Source organism: Prorops nasuta, unplaced genomic scaffold, assembly GCF_024137725.1.
Source record: "Prorops nasuta isolate Cenicafe-Biocafe unplaced genomic scaffold, Cenicafe_Pnas_1.2 PNAS00006, whole genome shotgun sequence".
NCBI classification, from domain to species: Eukaryota; Metazoa; Arthropoda; class Insecta; order Hymenoptera; family Bethylidae; genus Prorops; species Prorops nasuta.
In genome coordinates this window covers 5,448,999-5,476,733 of record NW_027116803.1, presented here as the reverse complement: position 1 = coordinate 5,476,733, position 27,735 = coordinate 5,448,999, and the positions used below count along the sequence as shown (strand labels likewise).

The following is a 27,735-nucleotide window of genomic DNA, read 5'->3' as shown; positions in this document are numbered from 1 at the left end:
AAATCTGATAATTAGACATTAAATAATTTTATTTTATGAAAGATATTTACAAAACGCTACAGTCTAGACAACATGGTTTCCCAATCGGGTGAACATATAAGTGTGGTTTTTACTGAGCCCAAGTTAATCAGGTCGCCATTAAGATTTAATGTATCAACTTTTGCTGCTATTAAATCCTAAAAATAAAAATCATCAGCATTTTGCATAAAAAAACTATATTTCCTCTTAATTAGCTGTTAGTTACCTGTCTAAAACTCATATTTGATCCTAGCTCAACAATTAAATTATTCTCTCCTAATTGTAAACGGCAATTACCGGATTTAAGGATTTGTAATTTTCCCAAAAACCCTGGTTTTAAGCTTTTAAAGGTACAAGATTCAGATTTAGATTTGTCTGCATCCTTGGATCTGGGATCATCATTATCACTATTAGATTGCAAGCCCGGTAAACAATCTGGGAACTTGAAATATTTTTTACTAATATACTCTATGGCCTAATGATAAAATTGCTTACTAACCTGTATTAAAAAATAAGAATTGGATATACTGTCAATGATTTCTGGAATGGTAGTTGTTTTCTTTTGTTCTTTCACATCAGCAGGTAATTTAATCTTAACATTCTGTTTCCCCATTACTGCATCTCCATTTTCTAGGAGAGTTGGTTTTACGTCTATTTCATCTGTACTTTCAAACTTATCTCTTATTTTATTTGTCATGCTCTCTTGTTTATATAATTGTACTAAAATAATTTTTAAAAGTGTAATTTGCTCTTCAAATTATTAAATACATAAAACGAAACAAATGTTACCCTCTTCAATCATAGGTAAGATTACTGGTGCATTCTCTAAATCAGGGTCTAACCCATCATCAATGAAATCATCCCTCAATAGTAATTTTAGCTTTGCATCTTCCTCATCTTTATCAATTTTAGTATCTAAATTAAGCTTTGATTTTTCCAAAACAGGTCTAACTATTGTCCTATTAGAATCATTGGAGCTTCCAGAGCCATAACGTCTATTAATTGGTCTGTCCAATGTTACCTCCGAAAATACACCTGTAGACTAAAGCGAAAAAAAAAATATATATATATATGTAAGACATTCGAAATAGAAACTATTTTTCAACATGTACCTGTATGAGTTTGCTTTGGCCTTTTCCGCGGCCTCTGTCTCCTTTTCCCCTGCCACGACCCCGTTCTTTCTGCCCCTTTACATTTTCGGGCTTAACTACTACAGGACTGTCACTGAAATTAAATTATCTGTATGAAACTTGAAAAATAAACAAATAATTAACTTACTCTTTCTTCTTGCTCCTTAGAGCATTAAGATTTGGAGTGTAAACTTTTTTTGGTTTTTCAGTCTTGATATTTCCACCCAATGTTAAGTCCCTCGGAAGGCGAAAAGAGGTTAATCTTGTCGTAGAAGTAGGTAGTCCAGGCTCAATTTTAATATTTTTAACAGTTTCAGGTACAGATGCATTGGGTTCCGACATTATTAGTCGATATACATACAACGTGCTAACCTCCAAAAACTAAATCGAATACACATTACACACACAACAATTTGTAAGTCATCAATGTTGTTGATTTTGATCACGTGGAGTGCTATCGATAGTCGACCAATCGAGAGTCAAATGCGCGCTCAATACAAAATTCAAATGTTGCAGAGACTTTAGAATCTTGAAAAAGAAAATGTAAAAGTGAAAATATTTGCATGACGAAAAAATGAAGAATTGTAAGAAAAAAGTATATAGTTTAAAACTATCTTAATATCAGAACTAGGATTTTTATGTAGCAACTCTACAAGTTAAATAAAATATTTAACGAAGGTCCCCCACTCGATAAATGTTAAAAAAAAAAGGTAGGGGGATAAAAACGGTATGTAACGTAATTTGCATGGAAGAAATGGATAACCTACAGGATTCGGCGGTGCGTACAGCGTTTTCAGGATGGCTAGTAGAAATGGTATGGGCAGGGAGTAGCGTGAGTAGGAACAGGGGCTAACAGGGACAGGAGTGAGAGTATAGCCGGTGCGATGAGGTCATCGTATGGTTTTTTAGCTGCGTCGAGACTGTCGGCAGTCGCGACGCGGAGCGCCTCAACGCCGGCTGCTACACGCGTTCCTCAGCTACTCGTCTCTCACTCGTCTTACCTCTCACCTCACTGATCACTTGACATTCGCCAATAGCCGTTCGCCATTGGCATATCGCGCTACGAGCGGCCCGGTAGACCCTCCAGAAGACAGGACATGCGTGAAGCACGTGTCATTCTTCAAACAATCCTCGACACCCACTCGCGAGTGAAACCAATCGCAACGAAACTCCGTCCCTTTGGCGTTGAATCATCGCCAAACTGTCCCGAACGGTCCCTGGAGAAGCTCTTCCTCTCGCTCAGTAAATAATATCCATCAGATACAAATTAACGATTTATATACAGAGAAATGGATCGTTTTTCATGAGAGAAAGAGTGTCTTTCTCTCTCTCTCTCTCTCTCTCTATATATATATATATATATATATGATTGGAGCGATACAGGTTTTTCGAGCCACTTACCGCTTCTTCTCCTAATCAAACCAGTTCTCCAACAACGGATCCTTCTCGATCTTATTAGATCCACAGAATCTACCTTGCGAACGTTCAATTCCTCCGCTTCTATCCTTATCCATTTGATTTTCAAATAAATTAGATCGGCTAAACCAGTTTTCACGTTTATTCGGTATACCGCAGCTCCGTATTATCGCGAATACAAGGCTTTTCTCGCGGAGCGAGAGCGTGGTCCCGCTTGATTTTCAGAAGCAAGAGGGAACACCACGTGTTCGCCAACTTCGGCATGAGTAAATGTTGCTGGCGCAAGCGCAAATCCCACGAGAGTCCAGACGAGTTTCAAATCTCCTCTCGCTCGGCTAATGCCGCAGAGTTCTCTGCTGTGTTTGCGCGAATCGAAAGGGATACCATCGTGCATCAATGAAGAGAGGACTTGTTTCGCTTTAGATTTTCAAATACTATACATACATATATATATAGAGTAAAATAAAGAATTAATTAATCGATCGAACCGCGTGCAGATCGAGTGCGCTCGAGAGTGCGGGATATGATGGTACCCCTTCGGTGGGCCCGACGGAAAATACACCGACGGATATCGATAGGCAATCCTCTTGTTCTTTCATCAGGTCTTCCACAGCAGGCGTGAAACTTGTGCGAGAGCAACTTGATGGCACGCGGGCATCGAACTCTGCCGGACGCTCTACACGATTCTGGTCAATTGATCTTGTGATTTTTTCTATTAGTCAAAGTGTACCTTTAGGCTGTGACAATGAACTATTTTTAATCCGCAACTGTTAATCATGAACGGTGTACAGCGAAAGCCCCTCGACGCCTACACGACAAAGGTAAGAACTTTGGCCGCTATATATATATATATATATATATATTATGTATATATATGTACAACGAACGCATCGATCGCAGTTGGATTCGTACCTTGCGTGTCAGTGATTTAATTTCGCAGGGCAACGAGTGCCAGCCACTGCGATATATATAGTATATATATATATATAAGAGCTAACTGCAGCGTTTAAGGTATACACTGGAAAGGAAAAAGAAAAATACGCGTTAGGGTTGCGCAAGCTCCTCCAATATTTAATACGATAGCTCGCGCGACGCGGGAGGATACGGGGTACGAGAGGGAACAGGTGGTATAGTCCGGTCTTTCGCCGTAAAGGCGAGTCGAGTTCACCCACTTTCCTTCTGTCTCCGAAAAGCAGCGGTCACTATATACGCTCGATGCAACCTCTATATAATTATTATGTCGCCGCATATATATAGCACATAAGTTTATACGCCTTTCCTTTCCAATCATTATTCGATCCAGCCGTCTCATTTCGTTAATTTATTGATTTATTTTCAATGACTGGACGCATCATGCAGCCTTAATATAATATTGATTCATGTAGCACCCGATATGTCGATGTCCACGAAAAATAACTCGAGTATAATTTACACGACGAGGAGTCTGTAAATATAACTACGACGCAGTTTCAATATTTGCTATGAATAATTGCATTTCTCAAATATTGGCTTTATCGCGTTTCGCGTGACCCGTGATGACTACTATACGGACGACGACTACAACGACGATGACGACAACGACGAAGAAGAAGAAGGGAAGCCGTTCATCTTGAAACGATTAGAATCGTGCCAAAGTTATGCTGTATTTTCATTTATGGTGAAACGAGTTGGAGCGAATATGGACTAGTACCACGTTTCTCGGGAAATTGCATTTTAATGGATATACTGTAAAATGCGGCGAGCGACCGTTTCGCAACTGCTTTAAACACCGAATCAATTCGCTTAGCTTATCACTTATCGCTGTTACGTATACTATATATGATTTAGGATAAATTGGTTATTGGAAAAATGGAGCAAAAACTCTGATTCCCAATGACTGATGTCATCGGCAGTGTTTGACATGCAAATACAGCTCGATAAGCCAATCCCATCTATATATATATATGGCTACAATGAAAATAGTACGTGTACGAATGGAGAGGCAAAGAACGCGTAACTATAGCGTCATTGGTTTCTCTCGATGCGAATCTCCTAAAGCGTCGACGGATTTTAATTAGCATCGAATAATTGATCGCGGCTACGAGCGAGTATACCGGTGCGAAATCAAAGTCAGCAGCTTTCTTTAAGGCGAGGACAGCCTTTCTTCAGCAGGTTTGAATTGGCGCGTGGGTTTCTGCCAGTTTCCAGCCTGCGGATGCCGAAGGTCTTAACCTCGGCAAACTAGCGTCGACTCTCCGCGGTGTAGGAAGGTCGCTTTGTTTACTGCATTTCCAATCGATCGAATGGCCCTTCGGGTATCGCGCGTTAGGTACTCCTGATAAATTCGTGAAATAATAGTTGACTCGATCAGGCGTCCATCATTCTGATTGGCAGCCTCGTAAAACGAGTCCTATTTGTCTAGCCGATGAAATGTCCTATAATATATATAGATAGGCACGCGTGTAGGCACCAATTTGCGCAAGAAGAAGTCTCGACGGATGGAGGACATAATTCCTCGTCGTATTTTCGGATAAAATTACGCAAGCTCCGCCGACCAAGTTTTACGCGAACATCGCGTGACCGTTGCTCCTTGAAGGGTCCTCCAGGATCCGGCGAGTCGCGTGACACTGGCATTGTCAGTCTCGGCGGCCCCCGATTTTATTCTCCAATCGATCCACCTACGACGATCGTCGAGACCGATCGAGACGATCCTTTCGCTCGATTATTTTCCACGAAATTGAAATCCCGATGCAGCGGAGGCCGCTAATCAAATCGATAATGATGAGCGATTCGGATTCCTCGCGAGGGACATTTCACTCGTAAAAAGTGAGTTTTTCTCTCCTTCCACCTCTCCCCTTTGCCGAAGGATATCAAATTACATTGTTTTACCCGATGACCACACCCTGCAGCTATCCAGAAGCTCCCGTCCACTACTGTCCAGGCTGCACCCTTCGGTCCCTCCGCCTCTCCGCGCTTGCCACCCCTATGCAGCCTGGCTCGCGCGTCCATGAAAATCTAGCCGTCTCTTTGGTTTCTTATTGGCTTCGCGTGGCGCGCGCAGGAAGCCCCACGGGAAAGATCGAGTCCCGACCCCGAGCATCCAAGGGTAGGAGGACTCGAATAATTCTCACGTGGCCTTGACGTTTCCTTCGCGACAACTTTTTCACGCAAAGGCCACTCGCGCTGATGTCCGCAAAAGTCACCATGACATATTACCCACACGAATTAACCTCAGCTGCAAAAACACGTAGCAGCACCGTCGATTTAACAGCGCCGTAATAAGGGACTTTATTCCACTTTCCGAGCGTATCAATCGGAATGATAATGGACCGAGGAAAGATTAGCTCGGGAACGATAGCTACGGCTTCTTTTTTCCCTTAGCCTTCTCCGTCCTTGTCGCACACTACAGTTTGCAGAACGAAGCATCGATTACACGGGACGAAATCTAAACTCGATTGGGCTTTGCTTCTCGCAGGATTGACGCAACCAGGTTAAATGCCTTCGAATGATGGATTGAGTCACGCGCAAAACTCTTCGGACCTACGAAAGAAAATACCAAACCGCTCGAATCATTATTTTTCAGTCTGGACTTTCGAGCGGTTCGCTCGTAGCATCGTTATATATATATATATAATAGTCTGTAAAGACAGCTTTTTATCTACGTGTATATATATATATATATATGTATAACTTTATAAATGCAGCAGTCTTATACCTGTTGCGCTTCATATTCAATGAAAATAAGCTTTTTCTATATTCGCATCTGTGCTTTTCTTTTGCACGTTCTTCCAGTTTTTTTCGCGATATGCCAGTGACCCCTGCCGCTTCTTTCATACGTATGCACACCTGCATGAATCGAGAGAAGAGACTATACATCCACGATGAAATTCAATAGAGCAGAATAAGCTTTGTGCTATAATTAGATATGCTCAGCAGAAAGATTTGCAACATTTGCGCTTTGCTCTCTGATTATCGTAATCTTGTTTTACCGGAAGCAGTAACGCCTAGAATGCATATCTCTTCCGGTGTAAAAATTGTTATACTCTCGTCGAGTGTAGTTTCATCGACTGTGCGTTAAAATTATAGGCGCGAAAAACTCAATTTAGCACGAACGACAACTGAGCTTCGGTTGAGTTATATCGTTGCAAAAATTTTCTCACCGATTATTCAAACATTTGTGTATGATATACAAGTGCGGTATATATAGAGACATTGGATGAATTGTCGTTTAATTAAATCTGTCGAATCTAAATATAGTCGTGCAGCATTCCGATCGTGCAGAGAGGCACAGGTTGAGTGGCCTATACGCCGCGAGTAAACGTGTGCATGTGTATATATATATATATATATATATATATATATATATATACACAGGGAGAAGATCGCAGGCGGAAAATTGGAGAGATCGTGCAGGACGCATATGGACGAAAATACGCAAATGCTGGAAGGAAAAGAGACGTGACAGCATCGTTTGGGAATGCCAATGTCGAATGCTTCTCGTCCAGTTATTCGGTGCACCGCGCGCGGGGCTCCACGAAGCGCCGTTTGAGCGGCTAATCCGTGAAATCGAACCGGCTTTCGAATATTGCCTCGCTTGTATATATATCCTCCACGGAGTTTGGTCCATTTGTCAAAGAGCAAGGGAGATTAAAGTGGCTGGGGCAGAAGATCTGATAATCGAAAGTTGACGGGCTGTGTCACGCGTTCTGACGTAGTTTGTATCGCAGCCGAGATCGGTACACAGCGCTGGTAATTTTGAGTTTCGATTGGGCCTGGCAAGGTCAACCAAGGATTATTCGTAAATCCAACTCGTGAAATGATGTCACTTCCGCGGGCGTGACATCACTCCTGACAGCTCAATGTCGCAGTTTGTTGTCACTCGGACAAATGACAACTCTGCCCACTCTGCCACTTTAATTACCAATGCACCTCATAATTGCTACGAGTGTACCTGCCATCTCATTAAGGCTGGGCAAAGTCCCGCAATTTTGTTGCACCAAGATAAAAAAGGGTTCCGTCATTAATGTTTTTCACCTTTTAGCTCTCGTGACACGCGAGAGAGATGATATCACTTTATACACTTGGTTTCTCGCGCGTGCACGCGCCTCGCTATCCCCCCTCCTTATCGCATAGTCGTATCACTGTTTTACCGGCTGCTGGTAAAACAGACACGCTACCAAAACCTCCCATCGATCGCCGGTAGATGTCACGCCCCGGCGCTGCTCTTATCCCCCCGTTAATCTCATATTCAAAACAACAACACGTATCCACACATGCACGCCCGTGTATACAGAAATGAATTAACGAGAGAAAATAAAAAGAGCTCGTGCTCGAGTATATAGTAGTACTGTACGAGAGCTATTATCGCGCGGTGAGAGGGTCTTTTGAACGTATGCAATAATGGGAATGGCAAGAGCGTTGAGTAATGAAAGTGAGTCGAATTTTTGAAAGTCGATAAGAGCGGCGATTGCAAAGTGGCCAGAATGCGAAAGCCGAGCCGAGCCGAGCCGGTCCAGCGTTCTCCAAACAAGAAGCCCGAATGAGTCACCGTGTTATTAGCAGCGAGGCGAGCCAGGACAATGGTGACATGCACCGCTAAACGCTCTACGCTTTCAGCGTTAAATCCAATTAAAGGCGGCGTGTTTGGATTTTGAGCCGTTTCGGGTGACGGGAGAATGAGATCCTTGAGAAATGTGATCCAAAATGAGGCGTTTGGAAGTCTAAGGGTTGCGGGGGGGGGGGGGGTCTTGATCGATCAGACGTACGCCATGAATTATCGAGCGATTTGTAGCGTAAATTCTGGCAAATTTCTAATAACTCAGCCGGGCATCGACGCGCGTATATCAAGTTTCAAGCGCACAAGTATATACGTGTGTGTACATACATATATACACAGTACACATAATATATATACGTCTCTATGTGCAACGGTCATAAATTACATACATACATATTATATATCTATATATTTCTGGCCGATGAATTCCAGTCACGAAAGGCATTTTCGAAGAGGCGGTTTACATTTCTCAGCTGTAGCTCGTGTTTTTACGTTTGCGCTGGGATATGTCGGTCACGACTAGGCGGCATCGGAATCGGAATCGAATCGCGTCTATCACCTCCTCCGGCTATCGGGCGGAAACCTTCTTGCCTGGAACGAAATTAGCACGCCACGTGTGAAATCGCCCTTGAATCCATTAAAATAATACGTGGGCTTCTCGCGCTCTCGACAATCAGCAGTTGTTAAAAGAGATACATCAGGGGCCGGGGTATATAATGAGTGGGGATGTGTGAGAAAAATAAGAAGAGCGAGCATATATATATATATATACATATATCCCTCTCCGCGTACGCATCACGGTGATTGGTCGACGAAAGTGGACAAAAATCCTTTCCCTGACACAAATAATCCGGGAGTCGTCGAATCGACGTATATCCTCGTTCTCGCCATTTCGGGCGAAAAGGTCGTAAGGCCCCACTCACCGCGCATTCGTATGCGTCAGTGTTGATCGGATCGGATCGGTGGTGTGCGAGCGAGAACCGGCAGAGGCGGGGGCGTCGCGACGGGACCTTGTCGCAACCTACATACAGGGCCGTACTTGCGACGAGCTTCCACCGAAACTCTTCGATAAATACAAGAAAACTCCTATATGCTGCCGTAGTCCTCCGGTAGAAAGTCGTCTACGGTAAAAAGCAACTTCATCGCTCTGGACCCACCATGCGTGACTTTGGGAAAGGGGAAAATTGCCAGTCTAAAAGTGTATAACGTAAGGCCGAGCGGCCGTTTTTCCACGAACACGTGACTCGAAGATAATATTTATCAAAGCGAGTAAAAGCGTTTGTAATCCTTTTCCGGATTGAAAGGGCTCCGCGACGTCTCGTTAAAGGCACGCAATGCCTTGGCAAACGACATTCCATCGAGCGAGTAGGCGATGCTGCCTTATGCAGCACGAGCACGGATCGTGTGTTAGAGTCCCCTCGCGCTATAGTCTAACGGGGATTCGATCCTCGCACTCTATTAAGCCTCTTATTCCTTAATAACGAGAGCAGTTGAGCGAGTCTCCGTGGCGATAACGGAAGGAAGAACGGAGGAACGGAAGGAAGGAAGGAAGGAAGGAAGGAATAAGAAGAAGAAGAAGAAGAGGTGCATGTGCAGCGAGCGATAGGAGGGGTATCGATGATCCGGTGAATCGGCCTAGATCCCGCGCGCGATGAGAGCGAGATCCTATCGTGCGCGAAGCGAAGGGTCACGGTGAACTCCTGCGGCGGCGGCGGTGGCGGCGGCGGCAGCGGTGGATTAACGGGAGAGGCCAGCTCGGTGCTCCTTACCTCGGGGAGGACCGCGCAGGAGGCAGAGGTGGTCCGGTGCGGACGTGGAGGTGGTTCTCTCGACTGGTAGTAGGGAGAGCTGGGGGGAGGAGGTTGGGGAGGGGAAGGGGGGAGGGGGCAGGTGGCGCGGCAGGACTGCCAGGAGGAACACACCGAACACGCTCTCTCGCGTTTCTACACTCGCGCGTAGTGACTCTGGCCGGCAAAGTGGCAAAGTGCTCGCGTTCGTGAAAGTCCACAGACGAGTTTCAGGGTCGTCCGACACGACGTTGCTGAAACGCTCGCTGACCGAGAGCACCGCGCACACCCTCGAGGAACCTCGCGAATGCACGGGATTCTACGCCGCGTTCCTACCGACTGCTGCAGCAATGACGTCCCACCTGCGCGGCCCTTCGCTCAAGGAGGCCTCGAAGGGCACCTCCTTTACCAAGGACCACTTTCACGCAGACTGCTGCGACCTGCATCCGGTTGGATTGAAAAACGGCGTGCACGAGAATCGCTACCACTTTGGCATGATTCAGCCGGAGAACGGCCAGCAACAGAAGCTGGAGAGAGTAAGGAGAGACCTGCAGCAGAGGAATGGCCAACGAGCCGTCCCCCAGGAGGCGGAAGACCCTGATTTCCTCTACAGCAAGAGCAGGCAAGAGTTTGGCTCGTGGGATATAAAGGACGTGGTGCGGGATTCCTCGGAGGACCAGCAGCTGGCCAATCTGGATACGAGGGACGAGGGATACTCGGGCTCGTTGAGCAGGGAGAGAAGAACCAGGTCACGCTCCTCAAGGTCTCTGGAATCTAGGAAGAATCGCGAGCAAACGGCGGAAGAGGAGGATGTCGATGATGCCGACGACCGGAATAACCTGGTTGCGCGCGAGATCGAGACTTGTCGCGTCGACGGCGGGTCGCCGGATCGAAGGATCAAGGCGATGATCGAGAGGTTGAAATCGCGCGAGGAGAAGCAAATCAGATCCAGGAAGAATCTCAGTCCCGCGAGGAAGCAGCAGTGCGATAGACTGAACGATCGAGTCCTCGGTACAGCCCTGCAAATTGACCTGGAGGAGACGAAGAACAGGGAGAGTGATTTTGGTGCATCGGATCGAAAATCGAGGACCGATAAGCGATCGGAGGGCCGTTCCCACGGGAGAAGATCCAGGGAAAGTGAGAAAACTCCCAGGGATGGCTCGTCGAGGAGACACCGGAACCCTGAAGACTCTCCGGAGAACTTTGACGTGCGCATCGAAAGATACGAGAGAGCTCCGCAGACTGGTCCCCGACGCGATCCTCCGGAATTACACGCGAGGTGCACGTCGAGGGATCGAAATAGTCATCAGTTTCCGAAGAAAACCTCTGTGGAACCTTCCAGTGCGTCTAGAAGGGATTCCTTGAAAAATCGTGATATCTCTCCGGAGAAGATTCACCTGAAGAGTCCTGAAGTCGACGTCATTAGAGTTTCTCTGAGGCACGGGGATATGGAGTCCTCCAGGAGTAATAATTACAAGAATCACGCCAAACCTGGGAGTAGAGTGTCCTTCAGAGAGGTGGAAGAGGCTGAGCAGGATTCTGGAGCGGGTCGAAAACATTCGTTTAAGAGTGGAGATGGCGAAGTGACGAGAGTTTCGTTCAAGATCGTTCAGGAAAACGGAGAAGGTCACGGTAGGAGGAGGTCGTCGAAGGATCAAAACGACGAGGTAGAGTTGGGAAGAGTGTCGGAGAAGTATGGAAACGGGAGGCAAGCAGGGCCAAGGGGTAAAGGTCGCGAGGAGTGGAGATCGGACAGACACTCGAGGCCTCTGACACCTCCTTACGAGAACATCAGTAACTACTCGAAGAACAAATCCTGGCACGAGAGCAACAAGGTCTTCGCCAGCAAGTACCTCCAGGAGAACAGTAAAATCACACGAGAGATGTCGCCTATCGGGTACCCGGAAGTTCCTGTCGGCGAGCAGCAGCACGAGGAGGCTGACGGTCGTCGTGTCACCAGCAGGGTCAACGTGGATGATGAAGAGAGCAATTCGAATATTTTAACTAGTGAACGAAACGGCAGTACGATAATAAGGATCCGCGCGAGTCCCGAGGAACGACGGTGTCGTCCTAGCCAGGAGGTTGTTCCGGTACTCGGGCGACGATCGTCCTTACAGGACGAAAATGTTGTTGACGAAGAGGAGGAGGAGGAGCGCGCAGGGAACGACCGGACGAGGAATCCCGGCAGAAGCGCAGGACTCGCACCGTCCAGAAGATTGTGGAATTATCGCGAAGGGGTATGGCACTTTCATGAGTCAATCGCGTTCAATGAGACCGGCATGATCCAGAAACGCGAAGCCTTCTTCGTTAACCGGTGGAGAAGATGATGGCTCGGTGTTCTCCGACGTCAAAGCTATAACTCTAATTTGTATATATATGCATACATATATATATATATATACGTACCTACATAAAGTTGTTTGAAGGATAAGCCAGCTGTCAATCTCTTCGATATGATTAACACGATGATTGATCTCATGCAATTTACTCTTCATAGGAATATGTTTCTTTTATATATCCAATTTATAAAAATTCTTGTTGTAGAACCTTGTATTAAATTACTATTTTCCTCAACGAGAGAAACTGTCTGATTAATTTCTCCAATCCCGAAAATTGTCCCAGCATGTGCGATTTTATTACTGGAAATAAAGTAGAAGCAGCTATATATCTTTCAGACAACTTGTGCATGGCCGTTATAGGAATTAACACATGACTATATGCGCAGGTTTTGTCGTCGTGCTTATGTGCATGTGTACGTGTGCTGTGAATTTCTTCATCCATTGGCTAACGTGTCTGCAAATGTCAGCGAACCGCCCACAAATTCAATGGTCGATCTTTCTCGTATTTTTCCTAGCGAAGGAAAATAATGGAAAAATGGAGAGTTTTTCGCTGGTTCGTCGTGCAGAATCGTAAAAATTATTGCAATCGAGTGGATGATTAGCAGGCTGGCTTTGTCGGTTATTTGGCATCTGGCGTTAATAGGCGGAAAACCGGTAATATTCCCTCTACTCCACGGAGAGAATCGACCACGTCCGGCAAAAGATCTTCGCGCTGAAAGCTGTCCTCGGGAAGGTTCGCAGCATTGTTCTCTCGTGTCCCGTTTGACTTTATCCTTTTGCCGAGTTGCGGATGAATATATCGATCGAGTTGCGGGGACTATACCTCTACATATATACATATTTTAGTTTCTTTTTTGCGAGTGATTTTAGGCGGACGGAAGAAGCCGAGGTCCTTTCACCGCTCGGTGACTCAGGATGGGAGCTATGTTAATTGTTAGACGAGTTTTTCGGACGGCATCATTATTCAACATTACTATATATAGGCAGCTAGAGACACATCGGCGTATTTTCCATGGTACACGCGCGTCTACTCGATATTTGGCGATGCTGTTGGTGCGACCTGTTCGACGTGGGCGTACCGACCATATAAGCGAGCCCAGAAAGGTTCTTGAACGCTTCCAACGCGTAGCTGCTTTCTTTTCCTCCTCTCTGCATTTAGCGCTCCTCGCTCGAATATTTCGTGAGTGTGTGTGTGTGTGTGTGCGCGCATGTGTGAGAGAGGGGGAAAACCGTCAACGATTCGACCGAGAGGAAAAATAATCGTCGGTCATGTACCGTGGTTTATCGTGACGCAAATATAGTTCCTACAATTAGCAACTTTTTCCAGCTGGAGGCAACTCTCGATTTCCGACCTTGTCCCACATCATCTATGAGTCTACGCCACATGACGCGTGGCTTGCTCGCGTTGACGTCTGCACTCTCCTATTTAGCGAAGAAAGAACCGAATTAATTAATTAACGCTCTGCGTTTCCTTTCGAAATCTAGCCTGTAATTAATTATTAGAATTATTATCACGGATCCCATTCTTTTTCCTAGATATGCGCAGTAGTACTCTGCGGTAATAACAGTTAAGGTAGCTTTGGTATAAAGGATGTGGAGTGTCGAAAGTACTATGAATTTTATGAAAGCGCTCGAGTGTAGGAGCGAGCAAGCGAGTCATTGCATTAGAGCTCACCTACTGTATTATTAAACAATCTAATATTTTTGTCTGCTCAGGGTGTCTTAATTACGGACGTGGAGGATGGTCAACCGTGCTTGCAGTGTGGCGAGACGTGTCCTGGATTCTCGGCGCACACCTGGAGGTGAGTAAAGTAAGATATAGTATATATGTATATGCATATATATATATATATATATATATATATATATAATTTGCTTTTCATACCTACACTGTTACACTCAAAATCTTATAATACATGTTACATATATGTAGAGTCTTTTAAACAAGTGCAAACTGGGGTACCATTTTCTACACAGTTTTCATCATCTATTCCTACTTTTCAGAAAGTTTGTAACAGGATCGTAGATGAAAAACGATCGGAAAATGCAAGAAAACAGCAACCCACCTTGTACTTGATTCAATGAGTCTACAATATGAATGAGATGTATTGTACCATTTTGAGTGTTGAAGTGTGCAGGTAAAGAAAAATCAAACCTATATATACAAGAAGAGAAGAACAAAAGAAGCGGAAGGCAAGCTGGTATTTAGCTTCCTGGTAGATCGGCCTTCGCTCAAATATTCTGTTCTCCTTCTCGTCTCTTGTTGACTTTGGTACTCGAATGATCGATGTATCATCTCGCCCGCGGCCCTGGGTCACCCTGTCCCTCGAATATTATCGAAACCGTGCGCGATTACAATAATAATCGCACGACTTTTTCCATTAGCGATCCCAGTTAATTTGGCGAAACGCCTCGTCTGGAAGAAGCATCCCTTTTGGCCCGTTCATCTTGCTTAATTAGCGAGGATTCTTTTAAAAGAGTAAATTAGTAGATCTCGGTAGGAAGCTGCTTATTTATAGGCTGCCAAAAATACACTTTCTTGGAACAAGTAGATGCGCCAGCTCAAGTCCAAAGTTAATTACTCGGTAGCGGGGCCAATCAAGGATTTCAGCAGACGCACCGTGCGGAGATCTAGCAGCGCCTTTTCAGGATAACCGTTAAAATTCGTTTAAGATGGCTGAGCACACGGGAAACACTGGTCGTCCTCTTCGTCTTCGTCGTCGTCGTCGTCGTCGTGCGGAGGAAGGGGATGCTGGCCGTTGCCTGCGCGCAGTCCCCGCGGCAATTAATTCGTTATTACCGCATTGCTGGTCCGTAAGTCACGAAAGGTAATTACCCACCGGTAATTTCACCGCTGCTCAGTTACGCTTCGTGTAATGGATACGCTGCGAGCCTCCGCACTTAACAGTTTCACCATTAGCCTCATCGTCCTCTGCTTCTTCTTCTTCATCTCCCCCCCCCCTTCCATTCTGTAGCTACACGACTTAAATTCAACACAAGACCCTTCCCACAAATATTATCTTTGAGGCATTCGATCAAAATCAAGATGAAATTCTTCTGGAAACTAGTCCCGAGATGCTATACGAATGTAAAAATAAATCACATGGCATAGGGTGAGTCGGCTGTTGCTAGTTTTAGATGATTGATAACTCGCCTCGGCTCGGCCTTATAGTCTTACATAATAAGGTATATTATCTGTGTATAAACAATTTACACTATATCAACTGGGTAGTGGCACACATGTGCCAAGCAATGGGACGAAATAATAATGAAATTGATAATGATATTATACCGTGGCTCGCTAATTTTAGACGTTCCCAGTGTTCCCATCGCGTCCCCGCCACCATCCATTGCCTATAAAACTGCGTGATTTAGTATTTAACGAGGGCGAGCCAACTCGTATACGATTGATTTAATAGAGTCGTACGATTTTCGAAAAGGCGAATATTCCAAAGGCGCAGCTGTCGATGTTCAGTCGATTCTCGACGAGATAATCCTGAAACGCTTATTTTTGGATTAAGAGGCGCGGAGAATTGCGCAAGAAACGCGTTCAATTAGCCTAATTGAGTATTAACAGCGATTTGGATTTATGGTGGCCATTAAAATTCTTCAAGTATTGCTTATTTCCGCGTGCACGCTGGCGTAATTACCTCGGCTGCTTTTATCGGGCTGCATCACGTGGCTCTATAAATCCGGGACAAATATCACGGTATATCACGTAGCTGATGCGAGACTCTACACGCACACTTGGACGTGGCGAAAATCTCTCTCTTTCGCTCGCCAACATCGCGCTCTTTGCTCAAGTTCGCTTGGACAAGCGCACGCAAGGCTCGTACCAGTGCAAATTCTCGCATAGCCGAATAGATCCAGCTACCAAGCGTGAGAAACCATTTGAATAATTTCAACGATGGCCAGAGTGATGTTCCGTTGGCGATCCGGATTTTGCTCTCTATATATATATATTCCTGTCGGCCTCGGTGAGTGAAGGAGGAAGCTCTCGGGTCGAGCCCCTTCGCACTGGTAAACGCATTAAAAGCATTGGTATTAATTAATGTCGAGAAAATCGTTCATCTGCCCCCACGATTCACCACGTACGATTCGCCTCGTCGTCCTTACGAAACGCGCGAATTGCGCAAGTTGTTACGGTGTAACGAGCGAGGTTGGATTCGTTAATGGAGGAAAGCGCGTAGAATTCGACGTGACGAATGTTGCGGGACGAGACCGTTGCAGAAATTGTAGGTATCGCGTGTAAAACTGTAAAGCGAGGGAGCAGGCAGGGGCCCCACAGGCACGCGCGATCTCTTTCTCTCTCTCTCTCTCTCTCTCTCTCTCTCTCTCTCTCTCTCTACTGTTATACACACAGAGACACACGCACGAGTGGACTATGTCGCACGAGACACGCACACGCGCGCACACCGTATATACAGCAGTGTGTACTATACGCAGCAGCACAACAGTGGGGATCTTGTGAGTCATTCTCGGCCTAGCAAACTCACTGCATCTCGGCTTTTCGCTCGACAAGCGCGCGCACGTGCTCTCGCGTAGAGCCGGTCAACACTATCCGAGCTTAACACACGCTCTCCTAGCTCGATTCTCTAGCAAAAGCCGAAGCAATCCTGCAGTGAAAAACAATAAGGCCAGAGAGCTTCGTCGAGGAAAGGAATTTGCGGTTTCTCTTGGCAGAAAGTATTGTCAGGCTGCGGAGATCAAAGTGGTTGGCGTAAATAATTGGTGTGCGCGCACGTGCTTCGACGCCATCTTTCTTCTCGTGTGTGCATGGCGCGAAAAATATCCTTTTTAATAATAAATTCGACCGAGTGAAAATCTCTTTATCCGGATCTTATCTTGCGGTGGATCGTGACGTCAGGTATTTTCAAAGCCAGCCATAGATAAGAATGCACGCAGCTCGCGTGGCTAACCAGTTAGTCGGATAACACTCGTTGACCCGTGAGCATCATCCGCAAAGTGTCGTTGTATATTATATCGTGCTATCGCAGGTAATAACCTGCGTTTGCTTTGGTATATACTTGCGTGACTCGTCGATACAGTGCTGTTCCAACGGGATATCGTCTCTCGACCGCTGCCAATGCCATGGATGACGGATCACAACGGCCAAACAGTTTTCTCAGTAAATACCAGCCAATCGTGTTAAAAAAAAAGTGTCAGTGAGCCGAGGTAAACCATCGACTCTTTTCTTTCTCGTCACTCGTGTTTACGGTCCATATACTCGCATCGGCTGTGCGGGGTGAGATATTTGAAACCGTCCAACATCTAGAACGTAGAAACATTCCTTTTTCCTCGCAACTTGAAAAAGAAATATCAATTTCTCGCGCAAGATCTCTTCGAGAGCGAATGAGAAGCAGTCTCGAAGAGGTCTCGTGCAAGAAATTTACATCCTTCACGGTCGGAGAGATGAAAATTTTCTTGCATCCATGTCTCAACGTTTCAGGGTGTGTTTCGAATGTCCCACCGAGTATAGCGAGCATTGGTCGAAACAAAATGCTATACGTATACTTGTTTTTGTCCTCCGCGTGCCACACGTGCAATATCACACACGGGGTGTTTACACGGGGTAATTCGTCCGTAGGACGCAATTGGCTCGTGGAGCATCCGTGATTTATCCGAACAAAGATCGGCGTTGCTAGCAAGATATCTCTTAGTGGTGAACGCTCTGACTGGTGTGCTCCTGCTGTCCGCCTGCACCATCATTCTCGCGCGATTTGTACATGGTGCACTGTACGGTACTATGGACGTACGCGTGTTTCGTTCTCCCGTGTCATTGCGCCGTGGATCGTGAGTAACGCTCAAAGACCCATTTTATCTCGGTTCACTCGAGCGCTAACCGTTAACATCCACCGGGTCCGCCCCTCCTCTCTCGCATTTACTAAATCTTCCCTCAGGATTTTCTTATTTCCCCGAGATTTAGCTCCACCCCTCGGGCTGAAATATATCCCCCTCGTCGCGCAAATGGCTGCAGCCTCTCTTCCCAGAAGCCTCTCCCAATTAACTCGATACACGCGCAGCTATTTCCTACTTAAACGCGTAGTATATTACGCACCGCGTACGTACGACTTTAAGCAATATCATAGCAACTATTTTAGCGCGATTTATCCTCCTGACCCATATAGTTGGAGCTTGGCTATTTTCAAGCGGAAATCTACGGAAAGACGCGCGCCATAGGTAAAAGCGTTAATGTCTCGTGCTAAACGGCCGAGAGACACGGAGTCGAAGGAAAAATAACGCGTGATTTGTTTGCGAAAGCTGGCGCGATTACGAGGATGTATACCGTGCGTTGTATGCTCGGGATATTTTAGATCCCGATGGATCAATCGTGCGTTGCGCGCACACGCCAACGATGGCTGCTTTCGACGAGTATAATCGTGGCGCGTTTTGTTTTTACTGGCCCCCAGACGACAACGCGGTGCCGTGGTGATTTCTTCCGATCGCAGGCGCCACTGGAATTAGCACGAGGGGACCTCTTCTCTCGATAGTCTCGATTTGCCGCACAAGCACGAAGCACGCGGACCGTGCAGTTGCCGCTCCCCCCACTACGAGTACAGTGTCGCGCGCGACGCGGAACTGACGAACGAAACTCGACGGGCACGAGACGAGAACAAGAACAACAAAGTCCCGTCGCACTTATACATATATTGGATCTTGTTTTCCTTTCCAACGATTTAACACCACTCTCGCTCTTAATCAAACTACCCATTTGTTGATTTATGCCACGTTACGGAAGGTGATAGAGAATCTCGCGCGTTTCCAACGCGACAAACGACAAATCTTGCATGCGCCATTTCTCGCCGACTGCAATTTCCATTGCCATTTGGATTATTGCGCGCCGAGATGGTTCCGGTCCGGGGCCTTTGACACGCCCACGCGCGTTGCAGCCTCGAATCACCTTTGTACGTTTGACTCTCGCCTTCTCCCGGCGCGAGGTAGTCTCGAAAAATATTCTCTTCTCTCAGGAAGGCGAACTTGGGAGAACCTTTCGCGCGAAATTGCTCACCGGTCTCGATGACTCGGGTAAACTTACCTCTGACGTCATCCCCGTGTTTCTTCCAGCCGCAGAGTCACGCTACAATTATTCTTCCGGATGCGTTTATTAAATTGGCCTTCCTGACTCGGTCTACGCTAAGCTTTAACGAGTTTTAATTGACCTCTGTATATATGGAACAGTCCTCCTAGCTTTTCGTGCTTTTTCCCCAAAGCTCTTCGTCGCTCATCGGTGTAAATCACAGGCGTGGCAGCTCCCATTTTCAGTGCTAAGGACGGAAAAGGGTAGTCGCGCTGACATTTCTCGTAAATATCGTCGCGCTCCTACTATATTACCAGAAGGCTAACTCGTTTAGCACCAAGGTGATAAGGTGCCTGGTAAACCAAACACTGCTGAGGACTTTTTGGAATATTTCAAAATTCTCCGTCCGACGAACGGAACGAGTTAATAAGAGTTACGTAGGAAACAAATGGAGTCGTCTTTCGTTACGGCGATTCCACGAGATAATAGCTGGAGCTTTGTTTTGCAAGCGATACACTTATAGCTCCGGAGCACTTATCGTATCGAGTCAACGAGGCTTTGCCTGATGTTGTCATCGGTAGCAATAAGGGCCATAGGCTTCTCGTGAATTTTCTACTGGCAAAAGTTTCGTGACACAATCTCCGTGCGGATTCAACGATCACGAATTAATTTCCTCATCGACGGGAATAAAGAATGACTAAAGAGAGGCTTATTTATATTTTTTCCGTGAACGAGAGAGTGTGACCGAAAATCTTGGAAACTCTTGGATTCAGAAACGAAGGAATATACAAGGAAAAACAACATTCTGCGTGATTTTAATGATTTTATTGCGATCGCATGCGTCGCACACTGTGACAACAGATATAATTTAGTCACCGAGTCAGGCGGATAAAGGGATTGGCTGGAAGATGCGCGCTACAATCGCAAACATTGGCGTCGTCTGCGAGTCTACGTAGCTTCTTTCGACGGTTTATTTGCATGAGCTCTTAGGTCTCGTAAAACTGAGCTTTAATCTAAAATCAACAGGGGATTTTATACGAATGGGAAGGAAGAAATCTCAAAGAGAATTTCTCGAGAGAGAATTCCGAGGACAATTAAAGGAGAAGTGCGTAGATGCGTTGCAATTTGCAATTGGTAAAATCAATAAAGCGTACATCGCTCAGCCGATATTGACAGAGTAGTCAACGTCATTCCCCACTATTGATGGTTTCTCATTCCCTGGACTGTTTCTATCGTTGGTATGTACAACGGCGTTGGGTTAAATTTAGAGTATGATCGACCGGTTATTCGTGCCATCGAGACAAATAGCCGGGCGATAAAGTCATTCGCGCGACATTCAAGCCGGTTTCGCTCCTCCATACTCCTTCTTTCCCTCAAATTTTTAGACTCTCCAGTCATCTCGTTGTCTCCTGTCCCGATCGTAGTCATTTCCGTACATCTTTCGAAATTTATACGCGAGTAATTTTTCTCTAATCCGTTAAGTCTATTTTAATCGTTAAGGGACTGAAGCAAATGATGCGAGATTGACCGGTATAGTATTCGCGATTACGAGTGAAATTTTAATTGTTGCTATAAAATTAGAGAATGATCGTGCGAGGCACTCGCTATCAAAATGTTAAATAGCTGGAAGATAAAGAGAGCGACGTTGCCTTGGGTGAATTGATAAGAAGAAAGTAACGTTGACAATTATCAGGGTGATTTCACACGATTTCGCTGACAGAATTTTGGGAATCGTCCTGTTACATAGGTGTTGTCTCGCCAAGTTTTTACCTCGCTTTGTTATTTCTACGCGACTATTGCCCGTGAGTGGGAGAATGGTCGACGAGTGGGAAAATTTCAAGTACGATTCGCTTCTTCGCAAAAATGAAAAATCTGTCGAAGAGGATGAGGAGGAGGGTGACAAATGCTGTGACTTTCGGTGAGTGCAAGAGCCTCCTCCCCCACAAGCTTTCATTTTCCCTCTCCACACTGTACATTACAAAGACAATTTGCTCCTCAACGAATGCACTCTCCTGTAAAGTGAGCAAAAGATTTTCATATTTAATTATAGAGACCAGCGTACATATATATATATATACTATTGTACATTTGTTAGTTTAAAATTAATAAATGATTTATGATTCGCTACGAATGGAAACGCTGGAGAGCTATTTAGAGTGGCATTACACACAGCTGCAATCAGCTGTCCGATTGCCTCGGTCCGTCGAGTCTCGAGATAAGAAAGCTATTCATTTCTGATAATCTTTATCGACAGGAATGCTGCTGGCACTGCGTGGCTTTAGTCGCGCCTCTGTTCTCTCGAGCGAGTGTCGTGAGCTCTCTCAAGTGTTCCCCGCACTCTGCACGTGGTCGATCGACGCCATTCGGCCTACTCCAACTTTAATCCAGAGTTAAAGCTACATGGAGTATTTTTTCTGTTTTCTTTTTAATCACGCACCGTTATTCCTCCCATCGAAACCGGCCTAGGAAACAAATTAAACCGTGGCGATTATCCGCTCAAGACAGAAACCGGAGGTAAAGGAATCTCTAAAGAATTTCTCGTGAAATATATGGCGCGAACAAGTGTCGAGCATCGTTCAACTCGTGAAAAAGTGTGAGAAATGCTGAGAATTGCGAATGGTTGGACTGAATTTTCACAGGCGACTTTTCGTATGGTGTGTGAAAGACGATAAGATCTTGGAACGGCTACCGGTCGGTTCCGGATAGAAAAGGTCAAAGTCCAATTAAGTGTCGGGCAACAATCTCATCGTAAATGTTTACGTTCGCTCGAAACGCTGGAAAATTGCCGTGGCAAACGTGAACCTCCATCGTTATCCACGATCGTCAGCAAACGATACATTTCCAGCAATATAATCGAACTCGCATGTGCGTATATAATCGTGCGTTGAATAATTCATGTGGAAGCGGAGAGTGAAATTTGTTGCCCCGTGGTATCCTTGCGTTTCGGGAGGGGGGGGGGGGGGGATAACGACAAACATTTTTGCAAGATTCGAATCGACGTTTCGCGCTAGAGTCGAGTGGGATTGAGAATGATGACGTGAGTTGTTAACGGAGAGTATAGAGGATAGAGCAAAAAGCGTATTATAAACAATGTGGATATAACATTATAAACGATGAAACGTTTCGTGATCGGGCATCGAAATCCCCGCGAAAATTTCGCGAGTCCTTTCGTAAGCCGAGCCACCGCGTAGTCGAGTGTTTTGTTTTGCTTTTTTTTCTTATCGTCGTGGGGGACAATTTATGCGGGCTAGCGTGACGGTAGCGCTGGCACGGATCGTAACAATGGCTGGTAATGCAAAGCAGTGAGCGAAGGTCGCGGTGGATCGTCTTCTGGAAGCGGGACGCGCAACGTCTCGCGTCGCGGGGGCCGTCGAGTCAGTCGAAAGTCGCGCGTCAATCGGCATGGAAGGCGATTACTTTCGCGCCAATGTCACTTGGACGTTGAAGATTCGATGTCGGCCGATAGACGAGGTCGCTACCGAGTCGGAGGAAGAAGGAATGTAAAATCGTATAAAGCCCAAATAAAATATACGCCAACGGAATCGAATATTAGCATTTCGCAAGTGTGTCTATAGCCATTCTCGTCGTTGTGTACAGTATACGCCTGTTTCTAATTATTAATGTAGTGTCTGTGCGCGATCGCAGCGCCATGCTACAGAGACACGCTCTTACCTCGTGACGATGTATCGCGCGCGCGCGAGAGAGAGAGAGAGAGAGAGAGAAAAATTTTCTTCATTAATCCCGTCCGGACCAGACCGTGAATTCCTTCGATCAACGAGACCATTCATTGGCGCGATGATTTATTCTCCGCTAGCTTCGACCGTTTATAACGCCCGGTATTATATAGTCCAGCGCGTGTAGCGTAATTGTATTACGTTAATTCAATTTCTCGGGCCCGTACGCGAGACGTTCAATGTGTGTGCAGGGAGCTACGGCAGCTACTTAATGCTTCTCTACGCCTGCTTTCAGTCTGATCCCGGCATGAAGGACGAGCATCGGGCATTTCTCGCAAATTCTTTCGTAATTCTCAAACGTTTCTCCGAGTTGTTTGCTCTTTCTAGAACGGATGATAGATTTTTGTGCGAGAGAGATTGTAGCTAAAGTATACAGTGAGGTAAAAATGGTTTGGGACGATGGATTGTCGGTGAAGGAGCTGACGGAGATGAAGAAAAAAACCCCAAAGTTTCCTTCGAGGGAACGAAACTTTGCAATGAGGAGAAAAGGTCCCCGAAGGACCTTGTCCTTTCTAGGCGATGCGTCCCCGATAGGAGCCCCTCCGATTCCGGAAGCAGCGCTCTTTCCGCAGGACGTGGAAGCAACGAGTAACGTGACCGTCTCGTAAGAATTTTTTTCATATGTATATATATATATATATTATAAATATTTTTCTTGGAACATTGGCTCGTGCTCGAACCGATAACGAGATATTAGAAGCTGCGCGTAAATAATCGATCGTGTGACACGCGAGAGAAATAAACAAGTATTATAAAGTATAGGTTTAGTAATAGCCATATCCTTCAGGTTTTCATTCATCGCAATAATAAGGTCGTCGAGAAAGCACCTTTTTGCGCTCGCTGAGTCCCCGTGACATCACGCGAGATTTTAACCCGTCAACCGTGTCTACTCTTCAGGGTCCATAATTCAAGGATGCTGGAGGACGAAGAAAAAAACACTTTTCTGGATACTCTTGGCGCGACGCATTCCTTCGATTTAACTTCTTTTCGAGGCTGAGCGTCATAAACAACGTCGCGGGTTTCATTCAGGAAAACGCATTCATATATTTAGTTTTGACGCTTCCCGGTTATTTTTCGCGCAGAGTCGATGTCCTTGCTCAGAAATAAATTTGCAAGAAAGTTTCTCGTAGCCGGCCAAAATCGTAGCGTCCGATGCACGCTAGATAAATCTTAGACGAGAATAATATCCATCGATGTCCATTGCCAAGGTGATTATTCCTGTTTAAATGGAATTCCACAAAAACTTTGCTCAGTTTTCGTTCAACGATCGATTTACGAGGATAATAACGATAATAATAGTCTCTCGACAGGTGTCCTTCCCAATTCCAAGCAAAACTCCTTTTTTTCTCGGCGAAAAATATTTATTCGATCGTTATACTAAACGTATAGACCCAATTTCTGCAAACAACTCTCTCATTGCCATCGGTACGAGGCTCCGAGCCTGCCAAGATTCTGTCAGATTATGTCACGGTCTCGTGGATTACTACGCAGCTCTTTCGGCATTTTTCGAGTATGGCCGATGGTTTCGCGTGCGCTTATTCATCGCGTCTCTCTCTCTCTCTCTCTCTTATGTAAAACCAAAGCTGGCTCGCTTGTGTTATACAGCCAGCTTGCACTTTTCTCTTATATAGCGCGATTCCTGAAAATCCCGATCGAGACTCGATTTACCGAGCATAAGCGAAACGTGTCGTTGACGCGTGTACGTACGACACACGCAGGCATAATTTGATTCTGGGTTAAGGGAAAAAATGTGGGTATTTCAGAAAATAAAGCGGCGAATATATAACAAGTGACGAATGTTCGGTGGGAAATAAAAAAAGAATGTTATTTTTAATGCGACGACGTGCATGAAGAGCGAATCACCTGATGACACGACGGCGGCGCGGCGTCAACAAAGAGAGCGGAGCGTCGCGACGCTCCTAAGCCGCCGGCCGGCGCGCCTGCGCGAGCACGACTGGCGCTACTTCTCGGGCCACCCGGTATTATAACTATAGGTACACACGCACCTACCTATGTCTCCGCGGAATCTCATGGCGCCAGTTTGAAGCACGCTTCTCCTGCGGATGCACTCGCGCGCGCGTCCTCGTCGTCTTCTCCGAAAGAAACTCGCCCTGCTCCCCCCTCTACCCTCCCCCTCCCCTCTCCCCACCACAGTGTGTTTGTAAATATCCTGCCTGCCTACCTCTGTACTCTCCCTTATATCTCCCAATTTATACCCTCGCGCGTCTCCTCGTCCCCACGAAGAATCAACGCGCTCGCGTCCGATTAGTTTGCTCTGACAAGCGGCTGAGACGGAAAAGTGTGTCCCTGTAAACTTCCCGCATGCAGGATTTCCTATATCGATTTTCTCGCGATTGTCTCGCAAGCCCGAGGAAAGAACGCGGTTTTTCTTAGTGTCCGACACTAGTGCACAACCAGTATACCACGCAGCTGTGCTTCCAACACTCGGTATTATCTCGATATACAGCGTTTTTTCAATTAATAACTATTAGTAGCTGCTGATTGGACCTAGACACGTGCAAAGTGAATGAAACTGGTTCCGCGTGTACTCGTGAAACACTTGCCAGAGAAATCCCTCCCGACCATCTAGAGCTTCCTTTTCTAAATTTGATTCTGCAATTTTGTAAAGCTGCAGTGTCCTGTTTTTGTTAAACCGAAGGAGCTTCTGCATATATAACTAATATAGTGTACAGTGTACAGCTGTCTTTAGCGACGCTTTTAGACAAGAATTTTGGCAGAGCGAATCGCTCGATCCGAGAATCCTCTTTGAACGATTCACTTTTAATGGAAGAAGCTATATAGTGGTGTTTAGGCAACGATATTGTTCGAGTCTCCTATTATTACCGCGCTTGCTTATTATACTTTTGATTAAACTATAAAAGTAGGATGCGCGACGGAGACTCGCCATCGTATCCTTTAGACTTTCATAAATAATATCATCAGTGGGCTGTGATTAGAATGTATAATTATATATATATATATATATATATATATATATATATACAGTAGGAATTTACATGCATCGTCGGTGGATTTTCTCGGAAATATATCCATAATAGCTGTCTTTATTTTTCTCAATGGACATCGATCGAAACGCTATCGCCAATAGCCGAATCCATCGAGATAATTTACCGACAGGACAGCATACGGCACTCTGATTTTATTTGGTTCACTCCCCAGTCACGAGATAAGTGAATATTTTCGAGGGAAGCTATAAGGGAGGGAGGGAGACAACAGTCAGCTTGATATCTTGCTCGCAACGACCTACAATGCTAGTCCGCGATCTGTCGAGGGAAGAGGACGAGTAGAGGTTAATTCGATCCTGGGAAAAGTAATAAGAGTGTGAAACACGACGCGTTTTCGTGCAGGTTGAAAAAATGGGCTTCTGCTGCGAGAGTTGAATGGCCGTTGGGATCAGCCTCAGCGTCGTGGGACTCGAATCGCGAGCTACCTTGGAGAAAAAAGGAGGCAGGATGAGGTAGATCGCGCATCGGATCCAAGCTGAACGGACGTCTGAAGCGGCGTCACACGACGCCGAGTTTACTGGGAGGTCGAAAGATGAGTCCGAAGGGTCCGGCGAATCAGGAGGGCCCGAAGATGGAGGAAGTGCGAGTGTCGTGCATAGCGGAGCCGGGTGGGGAACCGCAAGGTATCCGGGTGAGGATCCCCGAGCCCCAGAAGAGGCCCACCAGTCCTCCGGTGAGCAAGGCCCCGCGGGCCCGGTGCCCCACCGTCTCCGAGAAGGACTTTTACCGGAAGAGCGTCTCCCTCGAGAGACGCGAGAGGTACCCAACCTTATCCGGGGCTGAGATCAAACGAGGCCTTGGTCCAACGTCCGCTCCCAGAAGGAATCCCATGCTAGACCGTAGGAACAGGTACCCTACGATTTCCGGGCCCGAGCTCAGGCCACCCGACAAGTGCCCTCTGGAGGACGGCCTTGACCTCAGTCTGGCGCCATGGCCTGGAATGAAAATGGCCTGTGTCAGGGTCCTGCATCTCTATTGCAAAGTTTTCCGACAGTCCGAACTCTTCGAGCTGATCGTTAGGTAACTACTTCCATATCCCTTCATCATGCACTCTCGTCCGTCTTCTTCGATCTCTCTTCGTGCATCATATACTATATATATATATATATATATATATAGACGTTAGTTTTTCTCTTTGGCATGTAAAAGCTTCGCTTACTTCACCGTGGATTAAAACCGTGCGTGCCTGTCTGCCTGCTCGTCCATCTCGTTAATTTTCTATTGTGTGTGGATAATTTTTCTTTTCTTTCCTATTTTTTGTTTCATATATACAAGAACTCTATTCTATTCAGTTGTAAAACTGCACGAGCGTAAATCGCGGATTAGGCTCGTTGGTAACGGTATATAACTGCGCAGGGTAGCCAGATTACGATTCGCTTGTAATTGCGTTAAACCCATTCTCACCCGATTATGATTCTCCCTTTTTCTCCCATTAAAACGTTACGCTGGAATTTCGCCTACGCCAGATTTCCCTTCTCGGTGTGGAACACGCTTCGCCATGGATTTTTATTATTACAGGACTAATGTAGTTAGTATTCCTTTTTCGGTCGTAAATTAGTCATTTGGCTAATAGCACTCGGTTTCCAGGGAGCGCAATTAATATCCATTAATATTTATTCCTCACGCACAGCGAATTATTTGCACGCACACCGCCACGTGCTAGCATCCACGCCTCGATTCCACTGGTGTGTTAGTGGCAAATCGTTCGTAACGCGAATTTAACTGAATTAT

General features: G+C 45.9%; 3 protein-coding genes across 3 annotated transcripts in view; 2 read left to right on the top strand and 1 right to left on the bottom strand.

Annotated features, from left to right (window-relative positions):
* Nucleotides 1–51: 51 nt before the first annotated feature.
* On the bottom strand, nucleotides 52–25,426 carry RpIIIC53 (RNA polymerase III subunit C53). Its single transcript, XM_066728366.1, has 7 exons — nucleotides 24,989–25,426; nucleotides 1,297–1,676; nucleotides 1,131–1,242; nucleotides 808–1,060; nucleotides 518–738; nucleotides 245–460; nucleotides 52–176 (listed from the first exon to the last, which is right to left on the bottom strand). Exons 2-7 carry the CDS (start codon nucleotides 1,488–1,490, stop codon nucleotides 57–59), a joined length of 1,116 nt encoding a protein of 371 aa, XP_066584463.1. The 5' UTR covers nucleotides 1,491–1,676; nucleotides 24,989–25,426; the 3' UTR covers nucleotides 52–56.
* LOC136774205 (uncharacterized) overlaps nucleotides 9,944–27,735 on the top strand; it is a 37,205-nt gene continuing 19,413 nt past the window's right edge. Inside the window, exons 1-2 of the mRNA XM_066728363.1 lie at nucleotides 9,944–12,124; nucleotides 13,943–14,028. Coding sequence (XP_066584460.1) covers nucleotides 10,238–12,124; nucleotides 13,943–14,028 — 1,973 coding nt within the window. The 5' untranslated portion in view covers nucleotides 9,944–10,237. The remainder of the gene's footprint in view (nucleotides 12,125–13,942; nucleotides 14,029–27,735) is intronic.
* Nucleotides 22,272–26,522, top strand: LOC136774210 (uncharacterized). The gene is made up of 2 exons (XM_066728368.1): nucleotides 22,272–23,582; nucleotides 26,347–26,522. The coding sequence occupies exons 1-2, from the start codon at nucleotides 23,311–23,313 to the stop codon at nucleotides 26,453–26,455; spliced, it is 381 nt and encodes a 126-aa protein (XP_066584465.1). The 5' UTR covers nucleotides 22,272–23,310; the 3' UTR covers nucleotides 26,456–26,522.

Coding starts and splice junctions, on each gene's coding strand:
- LOC136774210 (XM_066728368.1), top strand. CDS start 23,311: ATGATAGATTTTTGTGCGAGAGAGATTGTAGCTAAAGTATACAGTGAG. Junction 23,583..26,346: donor ACGAGTAACGTGACCGTCTC/GTAAGAATTTTT, acceptor GTTTTCGTGCAG/GTTGAAAAAATGGGCTTCTG.
- RpIIIC53 (XM_066728366.1), bottom strand. CDS start 1,490: ATGTCGGAACCCAATGCATCTGTACCTGAAACTGTTAAAAATATTAAA. Junction 1,061..1,130: donor GCCAAAGCAAACTCATACAG/GTACATGTTGAA, acceptor TTTTCGCTTTAG/TCTACAGGTGTATTTTCGGA. Junction 461..517: donor ATTCTTATTTTTTAATACAG/GTTAGTAAGCAA, acceptor AAATATTTCAAG/TTCCCAGATTGTTTACCGGG.